The sequence below is a fragment of the Motacilla alba genome, chromosome 7 (assembly GCF_015832195.1).
Source record: "Motacilla alba alba isolate MOTALB_02 chromosome 7, Motacilla_alba_V1.0_pri, whole genome shotgun sequence".
Lineage (NCBI taxonomy): Eukaryota > Metazoa > Chordata > Aves > Passeriformes > Motacillidae > Motacilla > Motacilla alba.
In genome coordinates this window covers 35,524,181-35,548,120 of record NC_052022.1, presented here as the reverse complement: position 1 = coordinate 35,548,120, position 23,940 = coordinate 35,524,181, and the positions used below count along the sequence as shown (strand labels likewise).

The 23,940-nt window shown below is 49.5% G+C and overlaps 2 protein-coding genes across 5 annotated transcripts in view; one reads left to right on the top strand and one right to left on the bottom strand.

Annotated features, from left to right (window-relative positions):
- Positions 1 to 847: 847 nt before the first annotated feature.
- Positions 848 to 20,551, bottom strand: ATIC (5-aminoimidazole-4-carboxamide ribonucleotide formyltransferase/IMP cyclohydrolase). The gene is made up of 16 exons (XM_038142592.1): positions 20,413 to 20,551; positions 19,810 to 19,936; positions 18,605 to 18,681; positions 17,535 to 17,601; positions 15,236 to 15,324; positions 13,770 to 13,921; positions 13,501 to 13,657; positions 12,186 to 12,311; positions 11,986 to 12,093; positions 10,659 to 10,744; positions 9,442 to 9,531; positions 8,377 to 8,505; positions 7,385 to 7,477; positions 2,658 to 2,840; positions 1,673 to 1,828; positions 848 to 1,164 (listed from the first exon to the last, which is right to left on the bottom strand). The coding sequence occupies exons 1-16, from the start codon at positions 20,432 to 20,434 to the stop codon at positions 1,045 to 1,047; spliced, it is 1,782 nt and encodes a 593-aa protein (XP_037998520.1). The 5' UTR covers positions 20,435 to 20,551; the 3' UTR covers positions 848 to 1,044.
- A 36-nt stretch (positions 20,552 to 20,587) lies between these two features.
- The window catches only part of ABCA12 (ATP binding cassette subfamily A member 12), a 103,107-nt gene continuing 99,754 nt past the window's right edge, over positions 20,588 to 23,940 (top strand). Inside the window, exons 1-3 of one of the 4 annotated variants that reach the window (XM_038142586.1) lie at positions 20,588 to 20,848; positions 20,927 to 21,022; positions 23,623 to 23,708. The gene's annotated coding sequence lies outside the window, so the exon portion shown is untranslated. Of the gene's footprint in view, positions 20,849 to 20,926; positions 22,072 to 23,622; positions 23,709 to 23,940 lie in introns of all 4 variants that reach the window. The other 3 variants (XM_038142589.1, XM_038142590.1, XM_038142591.1) reach the window with 3 other exon arrangements.

Below are 23,940 nucleotides of genomic sequence, written 5' to 3'. Positions count from 1 at the left end.
ATAACTCAGCCAGGAGGTGTCTCTGCTTTGCTCCATTTGAACCAGTCTGGATCAGACAATCAGGTAAAACAAAAGCCACGGCCACAGTCACAGCAAGTCGGCAGCACACCCCAGATTTCCCCTCTCCCAGGTGCTTCTCCCACCTGGGCAGCCCTGCTTGAGCCAAGGGCACATGTGCAGACTCCCTGCTCTGCACCAGCTGAGCCCACAGAAGTGTTCATTGAAAAACTCCGGGCTGCTCCTGGGCAAAACTGAACAGATTTTATAAAATGGAACCAAAAAGAGAAAATCCCTTTGGAACAGGCAACAGCGATTGCCAGCAACAATGTGTCTGGGTTCATCCTGCACTTCCCTCACTGCGCTCCAGATTTTCACTTTGCTTTTTCCCAGACTTGGGTTCAAATCTGCTTAATGCAAACTGCAGCCAGCAGAGAAGGGCAGTGGCTCCAGACACTTCAGCCTGTCAACTCTGCTCTGCTCCCAGTGAGGAGACAGGCCTGTCAGTGGGGCTTCTACCTTGGAGAAAGCAATGCAGCACTGCCAAAGCAGAGTGTAGGGCAGGACTCAGAGCACCAAACCCCAGAGTGCAAAGGAGCTGCTCCCCTCTCCTCCCAGGGAAGAGGGTAATGGATTAGAAGTACCTGCTGACTCAAAAAACTCCCACCAACTCAACTTAGTTCAGGACAATGCAGGTCTTGAGCAGTTCCATGAGAAGCTGAGCAGAAGCCAGGCTTTCACACCATCCCACATGCCATCAGTAGAGTCTGCACCATAAAACCTACCTCAAAAATAAAGCTTTTTCCTGAGGACACAGAATTTGGGTGACAGGGACCACACAGACAGCAGGTAGCTAACACCTGTATGTTTATTTGCAAAAGAGACTGATTTTCTACACTGGAAGCCAGGCTGTACCTCTATCTTCTCCCTGAACACGGGGAAAGGCCTCTTCCCAGAGTGACCAGCTCTTGCTAAGCACAGGCTGCAGGAGCCTCCCAGTTACAGCAGTGACACTCGGCTGCTGGTGAGGCCGTGCCCAGAGGGGGCTCAGTGGTGGAACAGACGGAGGTTGGTGTGGATGAGGGTGATCCCCAGCTCGTTGCAGGCCTCGATCACGACGTCGTCAGCAGCCGAGCCCGACGGGGCGGCGATGAACTGCACTCCGCTCTGCACACACACAGGGAGGAGGGCACGGATCAGAGGATGGAAACCCAAAATCCCCCTCAGAAGGAGATGGCAGTCCCAGTCCTTCATCCACATCCCACTGAACAAAGGCTTCCAGTCCCAGAGATGCTCCTTAAGGGAGCAGGAAGTTCTCTCTGCTGCTCAGAGAGAATCTAAACTGGTTCCTCTGGAAGGGACAGGCCTTGGCTTGATATTCCTAAATAGTTTAATAAACTTTAATCCTCTATTCATCCGAAATCCACAAACTGAGCAATGACTGGATAATTACTGTCCAGTGAGAGCTGTAACCACCGGGAACATCCTTCCCAGGATGTGCTATCCTAGTGCAGGGATTTTGCTCAGCAGTGCACGCAGAATGAAAAGGACAAGCTCGGGCTGCACAGCCATTGCCCTGGAGCCACCCCAGCCTCCTGGAGCCACCCCAGCCTCCTGGAGCCAACCCCAGCCTCCTGGAGCCAACCCCAGCCTCCTGGCCCTGCCTCAGCCTTACCCGCTTGGCTCTGTCAACGTTATCCCTAAAAGGGAAGAAGGCATCGGAGCTGAGGGACACAGCAGACAGCTTGGCAATCCATTGCTTCTTCTCTGCTTCTGTCAGCTGCTTGGGCACCTCTTCAAACAAGGCCTGCCACTTCACCAGGTCCTCATCCTGCAGGCACGAGAAGCCAGCTCAGCCCCAGAGCACACAGCTCCCCCAGCTCCCTGCCAGGGGGATGAGTGATGGCCTCCCTCTGATCCCGGGATTTCTGCTCCATGACTCTGCTGCTGGGAACTTCATACCGGAGGGTTTAAAACACACCACCACCATCAGCTATTTCTGCATCCTTTTAACTCCTTCCCTCTCCTCACCACAGGACCTGAGGGATTCCTTTTCTCCCCCCTGAATTCCAAGATGCTCTGCCTGCAGTGTGCTGCTCCACGAATGCCAGCAGGCATCTGGTAGATGACTTAACCCGTGACCAACAGCAGCTCAATTTATGATTCACCTTCTGAAACAGCAACTGATCCAGTTCTTGCCCCTTTAAACAAGCAACTGCTCACAAGGTGATTCACAAGGTCCCTAATCCAGCTCCTGGCTTTTGATACTTAAAAAGGACATAGTATTTTGTTGTCTCACTATGGCCCGTAACGGGAAGGTCAGAATTCGGATTCTGAGAATCCAAAGTGCCACACAAACAAACAGCTCTGTGTGAGAAGGTGCCACTGACAAGGCAGGGAGAACTGGAACATCAGCTGGACCTTTAACCCATCCTCGCTGCTGGGAAGAACCAGGAGCTGAAGAAGCCAAGCTGCTCCCTGAGGCTCCAGCTCCCGGGGCTGTGGGTGCAGTCAGTGACCTTGGGGGATGGATCACCATCCCGGGCCCGGGACACCCCAGCTCTGGAGCCCCCCCTTACGACACACACCAGCGGTAAGTCCTGCTCCAAGAGCTGGTCTGGCAGGAGCTGTGCTGCAGGGGACGCCGCGGCAGCCCTCACCTCTCCGATGGTGTCGGTGACGTACTGGTCGATGGCGTTGGAGATCTCGGCCCTCTTCACGCCCGCCTTGAACCGCATGGCCAGCACGCGCGGGTGGTGCCGCAGCCACCAGTTGTTGGCCTTGTCCCCGGCCAGGCGCGTGCAGTGGATGCGCGACTGCTGCCCCGCGCCGATGCCGATCACCTGCAGCACAACGCACTGGCATCAGAGCCACAGCTGCAGCCCTGACCTCCCCCAGTTTAGCTGCTCCAAGCACAGAAGGTGTAGGTGATGAGCGGGGGAATGCCTGCACTCCTGATCCTGAGATTGGTTACACTGGCACTGCGAACTCCTGCAGCTCTTTGGAGCTGAGAGTCACGCTCAAACACCGATGTTCCTTCATGCTTCTAAAGAACACAGCCCCGGCCATCAGTCAAAGCCTTAACCTCAGGAGAGTGACACAATTACGGCTTCCTGCCTCTTCTGGAAAGGGCCACTTCAGTCAGAGTGTCAATGCCTGAGCCCAGGTCACCCAAAGACCATGGTCTCTCTGCTGAGTCAGGCACGCAGAGCTTAACCACAGCTGAGAGGTGCAGAGGATGAGGGGCAGTTTGTCTGGCAAGGCTGATCAGGAAGTAAACCCACTGCTCACACAGGAATGCTGGTCAGTGCCACCAATACATCCATGAATTGTCAAGGCCCTGGAGCTACCAGACATCTCCCATGCTGCCATCTGCCAGAACCCAGGCTTTCTGAAATAGCTGCTGCTAACCCGATTTAACAGCACTTGTGCTTGATCTCTAACTGATAAGCAAAACCCACACAGTGGTTTTATGTCAAGGAAGCTGCCATGAAAATACAGCACTGGCTCAGCTTCTGCAGCCAGACCCAGCCACCAGGCATGGCAGAGCTGGGCTGGTAACTTTTGTCCATCCTGTGGGTCCTGCTTCCTACGGAGAACTCCTGCCATTCCACTCTGGAGAGCTGACAGGAAACAAGTCTCTCCCATCATTTCCTGCTCAGCCACAGCTGAGCTGTTCTCCAGGGACACAGTGCTGGGGCTCCAGGTGCTGGCCAGTGCCTCAGAGTTCCCAGCTCAGACTGGGACACATGGTAAAGCCATAAGCTGCAGGCTGCCCTCAAAGGAATGACTCATTTGTCTTCCCATTCATCAGGACACAGTGACTTCACCTCTTACCAGAACCATAAAACATTCTGCTGGATCCTGTTCCCCCCAAGGAGCAAATGAAAGGCTTGGGAAGCTTGGGCTGCTATCAGATTTATATAATCTGCTCAGCCATAACTGAAGTCACCAGTGTGTCATAAACCCACAGGGATATTGCTGGTACCACAAACACTGAACAGACACAAACTTTCTTACAGTTTAGTGGCACCTTGCCCCCGACAAACACTGCTGATGTCCAACCTCTGCTCTCAACCCACCCACTTCCACTTCCACGGGACCCTGGACCCAAAGGAGCTCGACAGCAGCTGCACACTGGTGTGTTATCACCTCCACAGAGGTTTATCCTCCCTCCCTGCACCAAGGAGAGGGCTGGCTGTGTCCCACAGCACACCAGGAACTGCCACGCAGCCCTTCAGAGCGGGACTAGCAAGGCCAGGCTAAGGCAGGCCTTTTTAGCTGGGGATGCAAATGTTGGAGAGTACCCCAGACTGACTGCTGCTAGCAGGGGCCAAAATACCAGGAAACATCCCCAAAATTGTAATACTTGGGATGCCCTGTGTCCTTTCCCAGCCAGAATGGTGTCTCAGTCTTCATCGTGTCCTTGTGAGCTGGGGCCTGGCACTCCTGTGATGGAATAGGGTGCTCTGTCAGCATCCAAGAACCTTTCTAAAAAGGCCTTTTCCTTTCCTCTGTGAACCCCTCAAAGTATTTCACTTTTCTTGTGACCTAAATTTTGTCAAGAGATCGGTAACTAAATTTTGTCTTGTATTCAACAACTCCAAAATGGCAGGGACTTTGTACTTCAGTTGATCAAAGTGATGCAGCCTGTAAATTCTTCACAAGCATCCCCACATCTGCAGAGGTTTATCTGTAACACTGGTTCAAGCCATTGTTTGGCCTTTTTTAAAAGCACAGGTTTTGATGGAACACTGCTGGGGAAGATTTCCTCAATCCAGCCTGGAATTTCTGGTCTAAAGAAGAGAAATCAGTAGGTTTTAGCTTTTCTGCTTGGTAACACAACCTCTAGACTTGTACCTGCATCTCCCCTCACACTGGCTTGTACCTATTCCCTGCCTTTTTCACTTTGTAAAATCCTTCTTCCTACACCTCATCACTCCCTGCCCCACGTGGTGCCCTTCCCTCCCCCAAAACCACAGCCAAACCTTCAAAATCCTCCACTAAGGAGCCATTCCCCCCTTTCCTACACAAAAATTAATTCTGTTTCTTTCAGAACCTAATCTCCTGGGAATCCAAAAGTGCTTAAGCAGAGCCTATTAAGTGTGAGCAGTGAAAGGAGACAGCAGCACAGGGTGAGCAGAAAAAAAAAAAAAAGATCTATTTTCTTAATAGGAAAAAGATTGGGTGAGAATTAAGAATTACTTGACTAAAAACACTTTGGTTCACAGGAGAGTCAAACACACTCCATGGCTGGAATGCTGTGCAACAGCACAGAGTGGATGAGATGGATAATGCCCAAAGGATTCTTGCAAAATGATCCAGACTGGTCTGGGTTTGCTCAGATTTACCCTGGATAACGAATGGAAACAAAAACCCTAAAGACACTTGGAAATAAAAGAATCTAATAAAGGACTTGACCTGTTGGGAAGACAAACAAAACAGGGAAGTCACTGGGAAAGCATAAGGTAAATTAGCAGGTTTGTTTTATGCTTCTGTACAGAGAATAAAGAAAGAATAATTTTAAATTGCTAATTTAAAACATGATGGTGTCATTAAAGCAAGAGTAAATCAACGTGGTACAAGCTGAAAGTCAGCCAGAACAAGTGGAAGCGTTTATTGCAATTAGTGGCAGCTGGCTTCCTGCACATGGAGTGACACCCAGGTCCAGAAATGCTTCCCACTCCACACCTTCCTGGGATCTACTAACACAGCTACCTTGCTGGATGGGCTGATGTCTCATACACCAGAGTTCTCCTAAGCATCCCCATTTCTTAGGGATGCTGTGAGGCTGAAATAACCCCTAGAAAGCAAGCTGGACTTCCCAGGCTTGGCTTATGTAGCCCAATCCAGGTCAGATCCTGGAGGAGCAGACGGAGTGCAGCAATGTGGAAGGTGTTTTCCACATGAAAATCTGCAAGCCCCCTCTGCAGCCCAGCCAGCTGAATCCCTGCCTGCCCAGGGATTCTCCCTGCTCCCTCCTGCCCTCTCCCTTCCATATGGTACATCCATTACCACACACACTCTGGAAACATCTGCAGCACCACGCTCAGCCCAGCCTTGCAAAAGCACTGGGGAAATTGGAAGTTGCTGCTGTGGTGAGGGGAAAGGAGCAAAGACAGGGACGCCTTTGTTCTGGGGCTATGCGACCTAACACTGCTGAGTGTAGAAAATCATTTAAAAGGAAAAGAAGAAACCCAACATAAAGCAGAATAAAAGACAAATGGTGGCTCTCCAGAGTCACCACCTGAGGAATCACACAGCACAGGACCCCAGGAAGTCCTGTGAGACAGCACTGCAGCCTTTGCAGGCTGTACCAACAAGCTGACACACATCAGTGCCAGTGCAGGCAGAGCCCTGCAGCTCAGTCTCAGTCTCTACCTGTAGGGTTCACTCTTTGATCCATTTTGCTGATTTATGATGTACCAAAGCTCAAAAAGATTCTCTGTATTCTTCTGTACTAATCCAGACCTACTGAAAAATTTCCACAGAGAGCAAAGAGCCAGCTAAACAGAACCATTACAAGAATGGTCTGCTGGGCAACAATACAACTTTCAATACCTTTACACCAACTTTTAGATAAGTTGGCTGAACACCCAGTGATGACTTGGAAAGAAGAGACTTTTTTAAAATTCAAGATTCCAACTGAAAGAGGAGAACTTTAGGTTAGGTATTAGAAAGAAATTCTTCCCTGTGAGGGTGGTGATGCCTAACACAGGGTGCCCCTGCATCCCTGGAATTGTTCCACACCAGGCTGGATGGGGCTTGGAGCAACCTGGGATAGTGGAAGGTGTCCATGCCCATGGCAGGGGGTGGAATGAGATGGGCTTTAAGGTCCTTTCTAGCCCAAAACCACTGTGTGACCACATGATTCATAATCTCAATTATACATTTGATAATGTCCCTAAAAATTCCAACATCCATCTTCAGCTTTTTTAAAAAACACAATCAGGGTGAAGATTTTTATAACCCCAAAGGGGTGAAAAGAAGAAAGCCTATCCCATCTTTATGAAGGAAAAAGTGAAAACAAAGAAGCATTTGGACAGTCAGAATCCAGCTGAGAAACCTACTGTAATTTCCTAAGGCTCTACAACGACTACAACACTCCCTGAGAAAAATGATGTGAAAGAACAGAGCAGTTAGACAGAAATGACTCAAGGCCACAGTGCAGAAGCACGTAAGAGCTTTTACAATCCCACCAACCAAAGAGCCAGCCCTGCTGTGACCACAAAAAAATGGCAGCAAGGTTTTGAAGCAGCCCCTTGAGAAGCAACTGCTCTGCGCGGCAGCGTGCAGGGCAGCTCCTCTGGCGCTGTTCAGCTGTGCAGGAGGGTTTTCCAGGGCTGCCTGTGAGCAGGGGGTGGGGAAGCCCTCTGCAGCTCCCTACCTGGCCATCCTTGGCGTAGCAGACCGAGTTGGACTGGGTGTACTTGACAGCGATGCTGGCCACGATCAGGTCCCGGACAGCAGCCTCGGGCAGCTGGAACAGAGCAGCGGGGTCAGCACCACCCTGACAGCCACGCTGCACCCCAGCCAGCACAGCCCCTGAACCACACACAGGGGAAACAGGGGAGCCAAGAATACCCCGGTTTGGTCAATTACCAGCTAATTTTGTTCGGATTAAAACCCATGAGGGATTGGTTTGGCAGCTGATCTCCCAACTCTCCGGGGTAAGACTCAGTCTCGGTGGGGCCTTCAGCCTGAAAACTCCCCTGCATTGACTGTCATCAGATGTGCTCACAGGCAAAAACCAGGACCACGACAATTAGAACAGCTCCCAAAACCTGTATTATTTTTAAGTTCCGTTCCTAATTTAGGAATACTATTTTTGTTACCTCAATATCTGAACTTGCTTCTGAGCCCATGACTAATTGTGTGCTCATGAATGTCTGATCTCATTCTTATTAAAATAACAGAGACAAAGAAATCACTGAAAACTTTCTGGTGATGTGGGCTCCAATTGCTGAGCAATAGCAGCCAGGCCAGAGTTTATACAATAGCATGCACACAAAAGGGTGAGGTAAACAATGAGTCAGGAGATGTGATGGATCCTTAGTACATGGCTGTCTCACCATAAAAAACTGCACACGGTAGCTTCTTGTTTACAAAGAGTATTTACAAACATTGTGGTAGTCTGAGATAATGGGAAAACTCCAGCTCCTCTTATTTATCCAAGGAATCAAAACAAAGGAAAGCTATCTTGATTTACTCAAGTATATTAGGTCCAGAAAGTCTACTGCATTGTTTACTAAGAGCCAGTTAAACCTCATTAAAATAATTTAGGAGCTCTTGAAATTGCCCAGTGGTAAACTCCCTGATGAAGGCACAGCAGTTCATACACTCCGTGTGTCTTCAAGCTCATTTATCTCCCACACTCACGTTTTTGTTCTTGGTGACAATGTTCTTGAACAGCGACCGGTCGATGACCGCGTTGTTCCTCTTCTGCATCAGGTTCAGGCCATAGAGGGTTCGCACCTCCAGGTCGTCGGGCTCGTAGTGGGGATCCATCTGAAAGCCAAAGACAGCCCAATAAAGCACTTTTACACCAAAACCTACACGCTTCCAGTTTTCACACGAAGGGGAAAAACATACGCACACACAGAGCCTTCCAGAGGAAGGAATATTTGGAGCTGCTTCCTACACGCCTCAAGCTACAACTGCCAGCCCTCTGTGGCATCCAAGAACAGTGAACGTGATTCTTTCCAGAGCTGCACTCCTGGGGCACATCTCCATGCAAGCTGGAATTCACACCAGCCCAGGGATCAGGTCAACTGGAACTGTGACACTGCACTCACATCCACCCATGCATGGCCTTACTCAGAATTCTGGGAACCCTAGCTGAGGTTTCAGACAGGAAACAAGCCAGACTAAGGTGACCAGCTCTAAACAGGAGGGTGCACATGCTTTATGTGGTTTTCCTAATCCACTGCAATGTTTTAGACCAGCTTCCCTTAGCACTGCTCTGCATTCAGCCCTGAAGATACAGGCTTCACCAACGTGACCTCATCCTTGTGAAGTTAATTGAATTCCAGGAGGTAATCAGCTGCCAAGACTGTCTGCAATTTCATTCTTTCCTGCCTGAAGCTCCTGAGCCATCTTCTCCAGCTCCCCTGGCAGCAACACTACAATTGCAACCTCAGCTAAGCCTAGGATTTTCTTTTTGTGATGCTACAGTGAAGTTCTCTGCTCATCTGTCTCTCAGAGGCAGGGGAAATAGGACCTGACAGCAGTGTGTGATCCACGAGTCACGTTCACCACAACTGGGTGATTCTGGAGTCCCAACAATCACTGCAGGAACCAGGAAGGCAACCTGACACTGACCTGACCACAGAATATTAACACTGCTTGACAAGCATGCTGGCTGCAGCATGTGAAAGTGCGTCACCTCAGGTCCAAAGTGTCTGTGCTTCCAGCTTCATCCCTGACTGGAGCAGGGGTACAAACCTGGAGGACACAATAAGCACCGTTCTTCTTTTTGGAAAGGATTTTGAGAGCTTCTTCCTCATAGCCAGGAGCCACCACACCATCAGACACCTGCAACACAGAGAGATTTCAGCTTCTACAGGAGAAAAATGAAACAGGGGCTAAGCCTGAAAGCTGCACCAGCCATCTCCTGCACAGAAGACACACGTCTCTTGGGGTTTGTCTGTATCCTACAACAGCAAAAGCACTGTTACAGTATGGGCTTCAGTCCTGGAAACAAAAAACAGCAGAGCATTGTGAGCTCTTGCAGAAGATAGTAAAAAGCACCCCACATCCCTCTAATCAGAATGGAACTAATAACTGATATCCTCCTCCAGGGGGAAACAGCTTGACCATGACATCCCCACTTCTCAGCCCTAACAGTAAACGTGGCTTAAAATCCAATAAATCCTTATTTCAACAGTGACACTCCTGAGGAGGCAAAAACTGTGGAAAAAGAGCTGTTAAGAGCATGGAAACTGAGAGTTTACACTGCTCAGTGCTGTGAAGCAATACACAACTTTCACATTCGTGCCTTATGGCGTGGATGAGTTTTTTTTTTTCATTTTCAGCAGCACTGTACGAGATGTTACCCTCACAAACCAGCTGAATGTGCTCCTCCATTTGTTTGGCATCATAAAATCACAGAATGGTTTGGTTTGGAAAGGGCCACCTCACTCCATCCTCCTGTTGTGGACAAGGACACCTCCCACTAGAACAGGCTGCTCCAAGCCTAAAAGATTCAGTGATGCTAAGGAAAAAGCACAGCCTGGGAAGTGGCTGAGCCTACATGGAAGTGGCAGGTAGCAACCTATTTCCAAATTCCTGCCTAGGGCAAGGGCTGGCCATCAGCATCCCAGTCCTTCTTTTATCCCATGACAGCTGCTCAACCTTGTGACAGCCTAACCAGGGCTCCTTTCCAGAGGTCTGCAATCATCTCGTGGAAAGCAGCATTGCCAGCTCTGCTGTTTCACAGGCTCCAGCACACAGCCAGCTGCTAACTGGTATGGAAAAAAAACCAACTGCATCAAAAGACTGGTGTAAATTCTGCACTCCAGATCAGAGGATGACACAAATGGCCCTGTAAAAGTCCTGCTGGTAAAATGGTCCATTTCCAACAAAAAGTCTGTTAGAAACCAATGGCAGCATCTGAAATGACTCTCCTTGAAACCCTGGGATGATCTGCTGCTGTCACTGACCTCTCTGGAGATGATCTTGGCAGTAGCCACATCACAGACATCAGACAGGGCAATGAAGTCACCAAAAGAGGACATCCGATCAGCACCTGAAAAATCCTGATTTTACTCATTTGTCGAACTTCAGCATCAGACAAAGAAAACTCTCCACTCCTACAGTCCAGTCAACTGTTGTGAGAGCTAAGAATTCAATCCCACAGCAAAAATAACCAAAAAAGAGGCCATAAAAGCAACAAGGATGAAAAATCCTACCTCAAACACATGGACCTTTATATATTCCCACAGTTCAGATATTCTTCCTTCTTCACTGCCTCTGTCAAAGCTCTAACTCTGTAATGACTACCTGCAGCACTGCAAGCAGCCCAGCTGTACCCTTGGTGGCAGGAGGACAAGGAGAGGCAAGGATCACACAGAAAGATTTTAGATGGGAGATAGTTGGAAAAAGAGGAAAGCTTTTAGATGTCTATGCTCCCACCTGGCTTTTCCTGCAAGAAAGCAGATCCAGAAATGTGGCAAATTTTTTCTTCTTTTGTCTTAAAATAAGTATTTCCTATTTAATGGCATAGCTAAGGTGAAATCAATTCCCATCACAAATGCTCCACTACTCAGCAAGGTCAATTCTTCTGTCCCTGCCTTTCTAAGGGTTTATTTTTCTAGCAATCATGCAATGGTTTTGTGAAAGCAACATGCAAAGAAGGTCTGTGAAAAATGAACCCAAGCCAACGTGCTGCTTTCCTTATCAAGTCTGCCTTGATTTTTGTAATCTGTGCAGATTTTCTAGGAATGCCATGGAAAATGAGAGATGTAGCAAAGTATCTCAGCTAAGCAGAGGAAGCTGGTTTTGTTCACTTTTTTAGCTTTTTTTGGTGAGCTCTGCAGTACAAAAGCACTAAAAAAAACCCCATCAAATACCAGACAGAAACATCTCCACTCAAGTTAAATATTCCTGAGTACCCCAAAGCTGAGTGTGCTACCAGCACTGCTGTTTATCTAGAATCTTTAGTCAAAGTCCCATATATATATATGTATATATATGTGTGTGTGTGCGTACAAATTTAAATTTAAAAATATATCCTCTTACAGGTCTCCTATATTCACCAAGGAACAGAATCCAAAGTGGTTTTAGCTCTTTGAAATGGTACACAAAGGCTGCTCTCTTGGAAAACAACTCCTGACAGGCAGTCAGGAAGACCCTTATGGAGAAAACCCCTCTGGAGGAGGAGTGTGGTGCACAGGGAAGAGCAGGGCAAGAGCTGAGGATGCTGCTCAGGTGCTGAGCCCCGAGCTCAGCTCTCTGGACAGTTTTGCTGCGGTTATTTGGAGCCCTCACCTCTGCTCCGGGCGTAGGCAGAGGCCAAGGGCGTCAGGCTCTTGTGCATGTCGTGCACCATGCACACTTGGGCCTCCTCCTCGCTGAGCGGAACTCCAACAGCAGCACCTAGTGGGAAACACGAGCCAGGGCACTGCAGCTGCCGGCGCCCGGCCCGGGACCTGCCCGCAGCCGGGGCCGGGGAGCAGGGCCCAGCCTACCTGCGGGGCTGACGTGCTTGAAGGAGGCTGCGGCCGGAATGCCCAGCGCCTGCTTGAGCTCCTTCACCAGCTGCCAGGCATTGAGGGCATCGCAGAGGTTGATGAAGCCGGGGGAGCCATTCACCACTGGAAACACAGCACATGGAGCAGTTAAAGCAGGCAAAGCCCACTCCCCAGAGCCTGCAGAGCCAGCACAAAGGATCTCCCCAGAGAGCACTGAAATCCCTACAAACTGCTCTTGTTCAATGACCCTGGCTCCTCAGCAACTGGTGGAGTGCCCAGAAATCCACACCAAGAGTAAAGGCCATTTAAAGGTCTGCTCTCAAAACGTTTTGCTCTGGCCCTGAGAGAAGAACTGCTTGTACTGACATGGCAGCACTGTGAGCATTTCAGGAGACTGGAGGACAAAAGAGCACTTCAACAATAATCCAGATTCAGGAGGAGTGAGCATAGCATAGCTCTGCTGCCATACTGGGAAGCAGACTTGCAAGCAAATCGACCTCCAGTGCAGGAATGGAGAAGCTTCCAAAGAGGTCCCAGAGCTGAAATGGGGAAAATGCTGCGACACAAAGCTTCCCTGCTTATTCAGCAGGACAATCCTACACACATTGAAAGCAGTCTCAAGAACAAGAGTAGCCAGACTTTCCCTCCAAAACAGGGTTTTCCTTCGCTACAGCAATGCTGTGGCAAGTGGCACACCCTTGTAAAATGGCACAGAGATACACCAGACTCATGCCAAATTTGCAAGTGGAACTAGTATCCCTTCCTGCTGCCACCATCAGCAGAAGCAGCATTCTACAAACCCAAGGTAATACCCCCCCTGCTCAAATCCATCAAAGAAAGAAAGACAAAAAAAAAAAAGAATCAAACCTAGAGAAAAATAGCTTGGTTTCTAGGCAGAGTAAATAGTGACACAAAAAAATGGGGAAGATACTAAACAAAGAAACTTGCAAGTAGAAAAGCATCTTAAAAGGATGATGAGGTTTTCCTTTGCAAAATCAGGATCTAATAGAATGCATAAAGTAAACTACATAAATCTGTTCAAGGCACCTTGGACACACAATCCTCCAGCAACAGAGAACATGGAGCTGCAATTGGCCTTGTGGGGCTCAACAGTGCAGCTTTCCTGTCTCATCCAGCTCAACTTTTAACTGCAAAGTTAGTGCCACTCAGTCATAAAGCAGCTGTGAAGACACTGCTGGCCATCCCCTGGACTAAGGTACAAGATGGTCTTTCAGTTTCAAAGAGCTGTCCAAGCACCTCCATTCCCAGCTATCCCAGAGCTCCCTCCAGGCCAGCAGAGCCGGGGCCTCACCTGTCAGGGGCAGTCTGGGGCTCGTGGTGTAGAGCTGCGCGGGACTCTGGTGAGGATTCATGCCGTACCTCAGCGGCAGCTGCGCCACTCCCTTGCTGTACTCCTTCCTGAAGTAGTCAGAGATGGCTGCATCGTACTGAGCAGTATGGGTGAAGGCCTGGGGACACAACGGGGGACACCTGTCAACTTAGAAACATCACCTTTCAGAAGATTTGGTGTTTTCTACAGGAGCCTGGCCCCGCCCTTCATGGCAGGAAGACGTGACCAACCTTGAGTGCCAGCAGCCGCCGGGTTTCCATGGCAGTGTCTTTGTCCCTGGACGCTGCCATCTCTTTAGCTACCGCAGCGTAGTCTGCAGGGTCACACACCACTGTCACACGGGCGTGGTTCTTGGCAGCTGCCCGCAGCAAGGCCACTCCCCCTGCAAGAGAGGGGCACGGCCGTGGAGCACTTCCCTCCGGGACACAGCACCACCAGGAAGGGATGTGCACCATCGCTCCTTTGTGCCAGATGAATGTGTGTCCCCTCTCCAGCACAGAGAGGGGTGAGAGTGCTCTTCCCAGTGCTCAAGGCTGGTGGATTTAACTCAATCTGCTGGTGAAGGTGCACACTGACTGGGCTTGACAGACCCTGGCAGAGCTGCAGGAACAGGACGTGATAAGCAACTGGGTGTCTTGGTTTGAAATTTCCAACCTAAGACACTGGAGGAAGAATGTCTACCAACAGCACAGCCACATCCCAAAGAAAGAAGATGGCTGTCCCCACACATGGCTCACCCACCATCCTCTGCACACTGGGTCTGCAGAAAGATTTGCTTTCACGCTGCCACACAGCAGAGATTCCCAAATGTCTCTGCAAATAATAATGAATCTTGCCCAGGTCCTCTGTGTGAGATAAAATGCCACACTTCTCCCTTCAGTGTGACTGCACTGCTATTGCAACTCTTTAAATCATACAAGATACTAGGCTGCTGCAAAGGAAAAGCAGAGGCTGGCACTGCTTCATGCAGAGCAAGTATTACTCCATAAAACATTTAATAGAGAGCTCTGCTGGGCATCATTTGGACTAAACTACTGCAAGAAAATCCAATCCCAGTCCAAGCGCATGGCACAGAACTGTGCCTGTGCTGTTCACAGGCTGCCAAGCAGAGATGCTGCAGTGAAGGCACAGCAAGCCTTTGGGGTTAATAACTAGCAGCAAGAGAAAACGTGCTTATGTCCAAAGCAGGTGTCCATGCTTCCCAGATCAGGTCCCGAGCACTCTCCCACATATTCAGACCAGCCCCTTTCCTTCTAATGGCTTCCTGCAGTGAAGTTCTCACTCATCCTCAGAGCACTTCCAGTGGCTCAGCTCTGCTCTCCAAAGCTGATGTTTTTTTTAAATTTCTATTACAGTGTCAGGCTGTAAAAGAGGTTTAGTCTGCTCTCCATGTTCAGCAGGAAGCATGGTCCACCTGGCCTTTCCTAGCCCTCAGGCTCCTTCTCCAGGGCAGTGCATGACTTGCCCCACATGCAGCATGCCTTGCCAGCCTGTTACGGACACTTTAATTGCTTAAAAGCAACGAGGCTTACCCAACTATGCCTTCAGCCTGCTCCTTGCAGCTCCTGAGCCCTTGAGCAGACTCCCTTTACAGGTGTGCAAAGACCACCAAACAAAAAGAGAAGAGCTGAGACCACTCAGAGTTCAGAAGCACAGAGTTTGTCCGGAAAGCAGATTTGCTCTCCCTTCAACTTACCAATATCAATCTTTTCCACTGCATCCTGTACAGTCACACCGGGAGAAGACACGGTCTTCACAAAGGGGTACAGGTTGCACACTACAACTCTGAGAATTGAGGGGGAAAACTGGGTTACTCAGCAAGAAATAAAAGTGCCAAACTGGGCTTGGCAAGCACAAGATATCACCGGTGATTTTATGGTCTTGTATCTCAGATCAGGGACCAAACAATGTAAGAGCCACAGCTTACAGCAACCAGACTGAAGGAAGAGCTTCTTTAAACACATGTGCCTGAATATAAATGTTTAGTTATTTTGGTGCCCAACCTGAGCCATTTCAAAGGACTTCCAAATGGGCTCTCAGCAATACTGAAAATGTGCATCCACCAATTCTCCAAAGAGTGTAAGCACCCAAGAAAGATCCATTGCAAACGAAGTACAATCAATCTAATTTTCCACAACTTTTCCAAGAGCAAAAAATGACCTACATGTCACCTTCTGGACTTTTAAAAATACCAACAATATAAGAAACCTGAGTGTGCAGCCCAAATGCCATAAAGTTTCTGTAGCACATGAAAGCGAGGGAGAAAATCGACTTTTCCCTGTCAAGCTAAGACTGGACCTTACTGGAATTAGTTTTTCCATCTGATCTAGAAGCAGGTCTGTATTCCAGCAAGCATGATGTAATAACTTGCCTGTCCCATCTTACCAGAGCCACAGGAACTGCAGTGAAAGGAGGGATTTGTTCTGACCTTCACAAACAGGGTTTTTAATCCAAGAGAATTAATTTACTCTCTTGATCTGAGTACATGAAGGTAAAGAACTCCAAGGCGTGCTCAGCGTGGCACAGAACTGCTGTGATGAGTACCCTTGCATCCAACTTACAATATTCCTTTGTTCCCACTCCCTGTGAACTCCAGCGGAAGGGATGATAAGCTTCCAGTATGGCTTTCAGAACCCCCCGTGTCTCTAAATTTCCGACAATGTCTTTCATTGTCTCTTGTGTTTGTGATGCCCCCTTCCCCCTGACCCATTCATGCTCCTGACCTGCTGCAAACCATGAGCAACCTGTGGACTTTAACGCTGCTGACACTTTTATTTGTGCAAACCAAGACAGTATCAGGCTCTCCTTCACTGACTTGGATATGCAAATTTTATGCAACTACGCAAAGGCAGTCCTGCTGAGGATCAGCTACTTCTGCTTTTTGCAAGAGAACCTGAATCCAAATTACCAGTCTGGATGCAAGTGCACCATAAGTCACTGATGTAAGGGCACGTTATTCCCCCTGCAATTCAGCAGAGCCTGCTTTAATATGCAGCATGCTCTGAAGAGCCACCACTGCTGAGCCATCTAAGAGGATTCCCGTGGTTTTAAATTTCAGGTTTTCAAATTCAGCCCAGAAATCCATCCATCAGTTTCTAGAAGTAATTTTAAAACTCCAGATGCATTCTGGCCCACAGTAGTACTGTACCTCCCACCCTGGCTACACCTACAATTTGCTATGTCCAGCTCAGCCATTTGCTTCTGCACCAGGAGCTACTCCTGATGTACAACTGGTTATTCACAAGCAGTAGTTGGATGTTAACACCAGTTAGTTACATACAGCCCCCAGCTGCCCTGTGTGACTGAACTAAGTAAACACATTCTGACAAAAACCAAAAAAAAAACCCCAAACTTTGGTACATTAGCGCACAAGCTTTGTTACTTCAGCTTCTGGATGCAGCTCACTTGCTCCCAAGATGGCTCTCAAAGTTTAGGTTTTCTGTCTCTTATCTGTGTGTTCTCTGTCTGAACAAACGCAGTGTTCCTGACCCATTTTCCGTGTCTATTCTTTATTTATGTGCTGAAACTCAGTAAACATTATGCAAATATCAAAGGGTATATTTACTAAGCAAGCATTTCAAAATCGGGAATTGCCATCTGATCAGACACGTGGAACCAACCTGAGGGAGGATGAGCCAGCTTCAAAAGTACTGAACTCCACTCTGCAACACGTGTAACGTGGCCCTACACTGACTGAGTGTAACGTGTCAAAACTTCCAGGGAAACAGCAGAAATTCAGACCTCTGAGTTCCCTGTGGAAACCACAACTTAACTTTCTTGTTTCAGCTTTCTCTTACTACAAGTGGCGAAGCGGGTCCTGTAGAAAATGATGTTTTTAAATACAGAGCATGTTCTGCCAGGGCAAAGAAAGGACACTGCAGATCTGCTGGTGTGTAAAGGTTACAATTCCTACTGCTCCCCTTCCTTGGTGTTGACTGGGCTCTGCTGTTGGTTTTTGATTACTGATGGATTGCATCACATCCCCCAACATTTACCTTACAAGGCTGAAATCCTGCTTCTTCATATCAGCATTATCCTCTGGAATATTGCGAGCCAAGATGCCTAGTTGCAAAAAACAGTGGATCTTCATTTAAAAAAGAACTAAATCACCATTTAGTTTTTAATTTTTTAATTAAAATTTCAATTCAACATCCCCCTTCACATCGTGCTTTTGTCCTGAGCCTTTCTATCTTAACTTTTTAATTTTAGTTCTGACAGCACCCTCAGCCCCTGCTCCTTTATTCCACTTTACAGTCTTTGGCTGTTCAAATTCCATGCTGGCAGGTGGAATGCTAAATCCTACAGTACTCCAAATACCAACCAGCAACCTCAACAAAATGCTTTCTAAGCACTCGGCTGCTACCCTTAACACACTGAAACCATCATCAAGGACTTCAGGGGAGAGAAGACGGGCACCTGCCCTAGGAGACAAGGGAAGCAAGAGAGGATGAGCAGTGCAGGTGGCTGCTGGGGTCTAGGAGTTCAGAGAAACATGAGGGTGACAGGCTGGCACAGCGTGAGGAGCAGCACAGTCCTGTGTTCAGGGTCAGGGGACATTGTCTCCAGCCCTCACGTACGATGGGCAACAGGTCCCACTTGAGGTACCTCAAGCACAGCAACAGGAGATGAAAGAGCAGATGGATTAATGTGCAGGCAGACCAGGTATCAGAGATCCTCCCTGCTGAAGAGGAGTCAGAGAACATCAGAGCATGCAAGAATCACCCCTAAAGGCTACGCTGTTCCTTGTGCTGCACACCAGACCCACCCCCAGGTTAAACTCTGTGCAGCTGACTCTGCAGAGGCGTTTACAGAGAAGTTCTGTTACTCATAGCCCCAGGGAGAGAGCTTTGCTAACTGCAGAGATGCCAGCATTGCAACAAGGAGGTAATTCAGCCACCCTGCACTTCTCCACCCCGTGGCTTTTCACCTCTCCTTCCGCTCCTGGACCAAATCTGTTCTTGTTACTCGGTTCTTCCATACAACCCCTAAAAAAGGCATCTGTCACCTCCTCCTTCCCACCCTCCCTGCCCTCTTTGGAGTGAAAGATGTATTAGCACAAACATACCAGCATGGACTGCAGGATGAAGGGTTTTCACACGCCCACCCAGCATCTCAGGGAAGCCTGTCAGGTCCGAGACATCTCTGCCCAAGAAGAAAACAGATGTGCCATGCTGACTTTATCTAGAGGCTGAGTGACCCAAACCAAAGAAAACGTACAGATTTCACTACAAAACCCCCCTACGCCAAAGGGGCAACAACTGCCTTTGCCATGGGTGGAAACAGTTCCTGGGTCACACCCAGCTAAGCAGTACAGCTTGAATACACTGGGATAACCAAGATAAGCAAACCCCAAGTCAAAATGGAAGGCCATGTGGAGATGCTCTTCCTCCCAGCTTAGTTTCACCACTCCTTGTGACTGTTAGGGTGGTAATAACAAAGAGGGAAGGGGAAATGCCAGCATCCTTCGCTTCAGGCTTCACTGACAGCACAGCCAAGGAAATAAGAGGGAGAGACACAACCAAGGGCTGGGTAACAGTGAGCTCTGAAGGTGACATAGATTCGTGCTGATGTGACCCAGGGGCCAACCACTGCATTCACAGGGAGCAAAAACGGAGTCACAGTCACCTGTCCTGCCAAATAATTGGTATTTTTTTCATCACTGCACTGAAACCCATTTTTATTTGGCCAGAGCTGTTTTTTGGTTTTTTTTTTAATCACAGCATGGAAGAAACCAGAACAAATTTCCCCAGAATCATGGGCTAAAACAGCCAGTGACTGTACGTGACCTTTTTCCAACAGCGGATGCACAACACTTAAAGGCTCCATCTGCATTAAGTGATTGTGCTGGAAAAATTATTTGTGACTAGTGAACTCCAGCGAGCTTCAACATGTCCCTGACACATCCGTGCTGTCCCAGGACCAGGCAAAGATCAGCTTTCACCTGGCTGTGAGGAGCAGCACTCAGGACAGATTACAAACATCAAGGTAACAGACTGTCCCATAGAAATAAAGCTGGATCAAGGCAGACAAGGAAACCCAACAAAAAGCTCCTCACAGTAAGGCTCCTCAGCCTCAGCCAACAGATCTGTAGACAAAAAGGGTCTGAAGTTTGCGCTGGGGCAGGGTTTTCTTTTTTTTGTTGTTGTTTTTGAAGGGAATACTTCTTTCAGACCAGTTTTCACTCATTTTTGTTCAGAGAAAAGGCAATTTTAGCAACCTCAGGGCCCAAAAGAGCATTTTTGGTGGTGATGTACAGGGCAGTGTGTGTACCTGACCGGCAAGCCAGCATCCCTCAGGGACTTGGCCGTTCCTCCGGAGGCAATCAAACCCAGGCCAAGCGCATTCAGGCTCTTCGCAAATTCCACCAGGTTGGTCTTGTCAGAGACGCTGAGTAAAGCTGGCAGGCGGGAAGAGCACGAGTGTTTCAGTTTTAACGGCGGAAGAGAGAAAACAACAGGATTAAGCCAGAGAAGCTTTTACAAGTTGCGTAGTTTAGGAGTTTATGCGCTGTCAGGTGCCTGGGGAGCGTAAGGGGAGCAGCACCACCGCCCCGCGGTTCTCCTCAGGGGAAGCCGCCCCTCAGGCGAGGCCACGGCCTCAGGGCGGGCTCCTCAGAGCGCGGGCCCGATCGCCTCAGCGCCTTCCCGCTCGCCGAGCCGTGCCCCGGGAGCGAGGGACAGCCGGCCCGGGGGACGCCAACAGCGCCTGCCCGCCCTCGGCACCCCGCGCGGGAACCGGAGCTGAGGCGCCTTCCGGGGCCGCCTTGCCGAGCCGAGCCGAGCCGGGCCGGGCCGGCGGCCATTGCGGCAGCGGCAGGGCACCCCCCAGCCCTCAGGGCCACCCTCCCCGCGGCCATCGGCCGCCCCACGTTACCGAGCTGCTGCCGCGCGGCCATGGCGCCGTCGGTGGGTGCAGGAGGGCGCAGGAAAGGACGAGCGGCGGCGGCCCGGCGGGATTTGGGCGCACGGGGGCGGGAGCGGGAGGGGGCGGCCCGGGCGGGGCGGGGAATGGAGGGAGGCGGCGGTGGCGGGGTCGGGCGGCGGGCACGTGTGTTTTGGGACACTCGCGTGTCCTCGGGGTGCGACAGCGGGGGTGAGGTGCCCCGGAGGGTGAGGATGGCCCGTGCTGTTGTGTGGGCCACGTGTGGGCGAGCGGGTGTGCGCGACGTGAGGCACACGCAGACGCGCATACACTCGTGCATCTGTGTGCATTGACACGGGTGCACCGCACCCACACAGAGGTACATGTGTGCGCACACACACGCACACATACAGAGTGTTCCGCGGTGGGAAACCAGCTTGGTGCACAGGTGAGAAATGAGGGCCAACTAAGGCAGTACCTCTTCGCAGTGGAAGGTGGTGCGGTAAGGACCATTAATGTTTTGCAGGAGCACTGACAGGAGTTTCATCTGTGGAAAGTCCCCAAGTCCTCTCTCACAGCTTCCGCACGGGCAGAGGCAAAACACTCATTTAGCAAATCTGAGGTAAAAAAATCATTTGCCAATAGCAAAATGATGCTTTTCTTTATTTATTTTCTATTTGTCTCCCTAAAGGGAGCTTTTATCCCCCTGTGGGCCTCCAGATTTCCTGATGCTCCTTGCAAAAGAGCTTTGTTTGTTTTCCCGCTGGCCTGCGGCTCGCAGGTAACACTGAACATGTGGCCTTTAGCTGGTTACAATCTCTGCTGTGCCCCTGTGCACCCCGGCAGGGTTTAGCTGCAGCACTGGGACGGCAGTGCTTTGCACGTAGAGAGCTCTGCAGTTAATTTGCAGCACAAGCCCTGGCCCCCCCTGGTAATATTGAATCAGCAATTATGTCAGCACGGGCAGGCCCCCGAGGCATCCCTGCGTACTTCTGTCACATTTTCATCGGCCACGCAGGGGTTCCCTGTACACCTGCAGCTCCCAGAGCACTCAGACTGCATTAGGCTCTCCACTCGGTTACAAAAGAAGGAATAAATGGAAGTTTTTAGCTCTGGCAGGAAAAAAGGTGGGAAGTGCAAGGCAAAGTGCAGCTGGAAGGCCCAGACGCTTGGCTGTTGTGATTTGTGAGTCTCTGGGCTTAGGTAGTATTGTCTGTGTGAGGAAGAGTCAAGCCAGAAATACCAAACGTACTGAATAAACCCGGTGTGTATATTACTCTCAGTAGCAGCTAGTGACAAGCAGCAATAAATTACTGCTCAGAGGGAGGCTGGGGCCAAATGAAAATATACTGTTAAGTGGTACGTGAGCACTATCATTATGAAAATACACGCTTTGGAGAGAATAAAAGTTGTGCACAGAGTACAGCTGAGGTGGGCTTTGGTGATGATGAATGTGTGAGGAAATGAACAATTTTACAGAGCACTGCATTGTTATCCAACGTTGGAGAGCGGCTGTGTATTCCAGCGGGGTGCCTGGTGGCCCTGTCAGCCTGCGCATGAGGACAGGGACGCTGCTGCCTGCAGACAAACAGTGGGAGGGATGTTATCAGGGTCAATAATGGCGTTGGCTCCGTTGCCTGTCCAGCAGTTCGTTGTCCCTTGGCACCCGAGGTGAGGTTTCTGTTTGCGCAGGAGTGGCAGGGGGTGGTTTGGGCTTAATCCCTGTCCCAGCACGGGAAGGGCATGGAGCTGTTGGAGCCAGTTCAGAGGAGGTCACTGGCATGATTGAGGGATGGAGCATCTCTGCTGTGAGGAAAGGCTGGGAGAATTGGGATGGTTCATCCTGGAGAAGAGAAGGATTTAGGATTACCTAATTGTGGCCTTCCAGTGCCTGATGGAGCTGACAAGAGAGATGGAGAGAGACTCTACAAGGGCCAGGAATGACAGGACAATGGGAGATGGAGTGAAACTGAAAGAGAGCAGGGTTAGATTGGGCATTGGGAAAAAATTCTTCCCTATGAGGACGGTGATGCCCTGGCACAGGGTGCCCCAAGCAGCTGTGGCTGCCCCTGGATCCCTGGAAGCATCCAAGGCCAGGTTGGATGGGGCTTGGAGCAACCTGGGATAGTGGAACTGGAACTGCCAATGGCAGGGGGTTGGAACTGGATGATCTTTCAGGTCCCTTCCAACCCAAACCATTCTGTGATTCTGTGTCTGAGAAGGGATATTCTGGCTGTGTGCTAAAGGGGTGTCTGGATTTCAGTGTGATGGGGATGGCTTTGCAGGGAAATCAGACAGTCTGCCTCCCCAGAGGTTTAGTTTTGCTTTATAGAGCTTAATTTTAATTGGTTTTGGTGATGTTTAAAGGATATTCAAATATCCTGTGCTCTGCTCATGTCCCATCATTTATTCAATAGGAATGAGGTCTCATTGGAGCTTTTTCCTGGTGTTTTAAAGCATTACATAAGCTCGTCCTGAGCCAAGAATGCAGTAACATCATATTGGAAATAATGGGAAGAGGTAAATGCTAGAATTACAAATACCACATTAAGGTTATTTCTAAATCATACTAGGGCCTACATCCAAGAAAGAAAAATCAGGCTTAATAAGCACTGTGCTCTGCTGTGTTAATAAGGAGAAGTAAAAAGAGGTTGAAGCTGAATAGAGGCATACAAAAGGGATGGTGTTGCTGGTGTTAGGACAATACCCTAGATTCCCTTCTCTTTAGGCTGTAGGGAGCAAGTGATGCTTTTTAGCTTGGCTTTGAGTCTCTGTTGTGAGTCTGTTTTCTATTGTTGGGTTTTTTTCGTGTAGCAGACCAAGAAGGGTGTAGAAAAACACGTGAGTTTGGCTGTTGATTAATTTGTTAGGGTAGGAAGCAAACAAGGTAGGATTCTCCAGCTACCTGCAGCTGCCTGTGGGCTAGCAGAGGCTGGGCTGGGCTAGTGGACAAGGAAGACCCAGCCAAAAAGTAGGACTCCATTCAAAGTGGATGGCCTGGTTTGGGGCTTCAGAGATGAAGTGTCACGAGTAGGGAGCATTACACCAATGGTCTGATCTGGATTTGTCTTAGCCCAGGAAAGGTGTCCCAACATCACAAGGCTGCTTTGGAAAAACATGTTACTGTGTGCATCTGTGCCTGTATGAACACAGTCCTCAGCTTTGAAATTCCCCATCCTACCAAGCTTATCTTCCTTAACCAGGCCCTGCTTTCATTTACAGCCCTCCCCACGCCTTCCCTCAGCAACCCCTAGCCTGTGCTGTGCGCTGTGTTGCCCTCAAGCAGAGGTTGTGGTGTTCAGCATGAGGTAAGACAAACACACCTCTGTCCTACCCGAACTCCTCTTTTCTTCCCTGGCAGTTATTTAAGGGGGAAGCAAGGAAGTGTATTGTTCTGATGTCTGCTGTCTCCCTTGAGGAGGCTGTTTGCCAGGCACTGGGCCTCAGTTTCTCCAGTCTCACAGAGACCACAGTCTTGCAAGCACTTATCTGTGCCCCTTACTGAGTATTATGGGATTGCTTACTGCAAAAGTCTCCTGG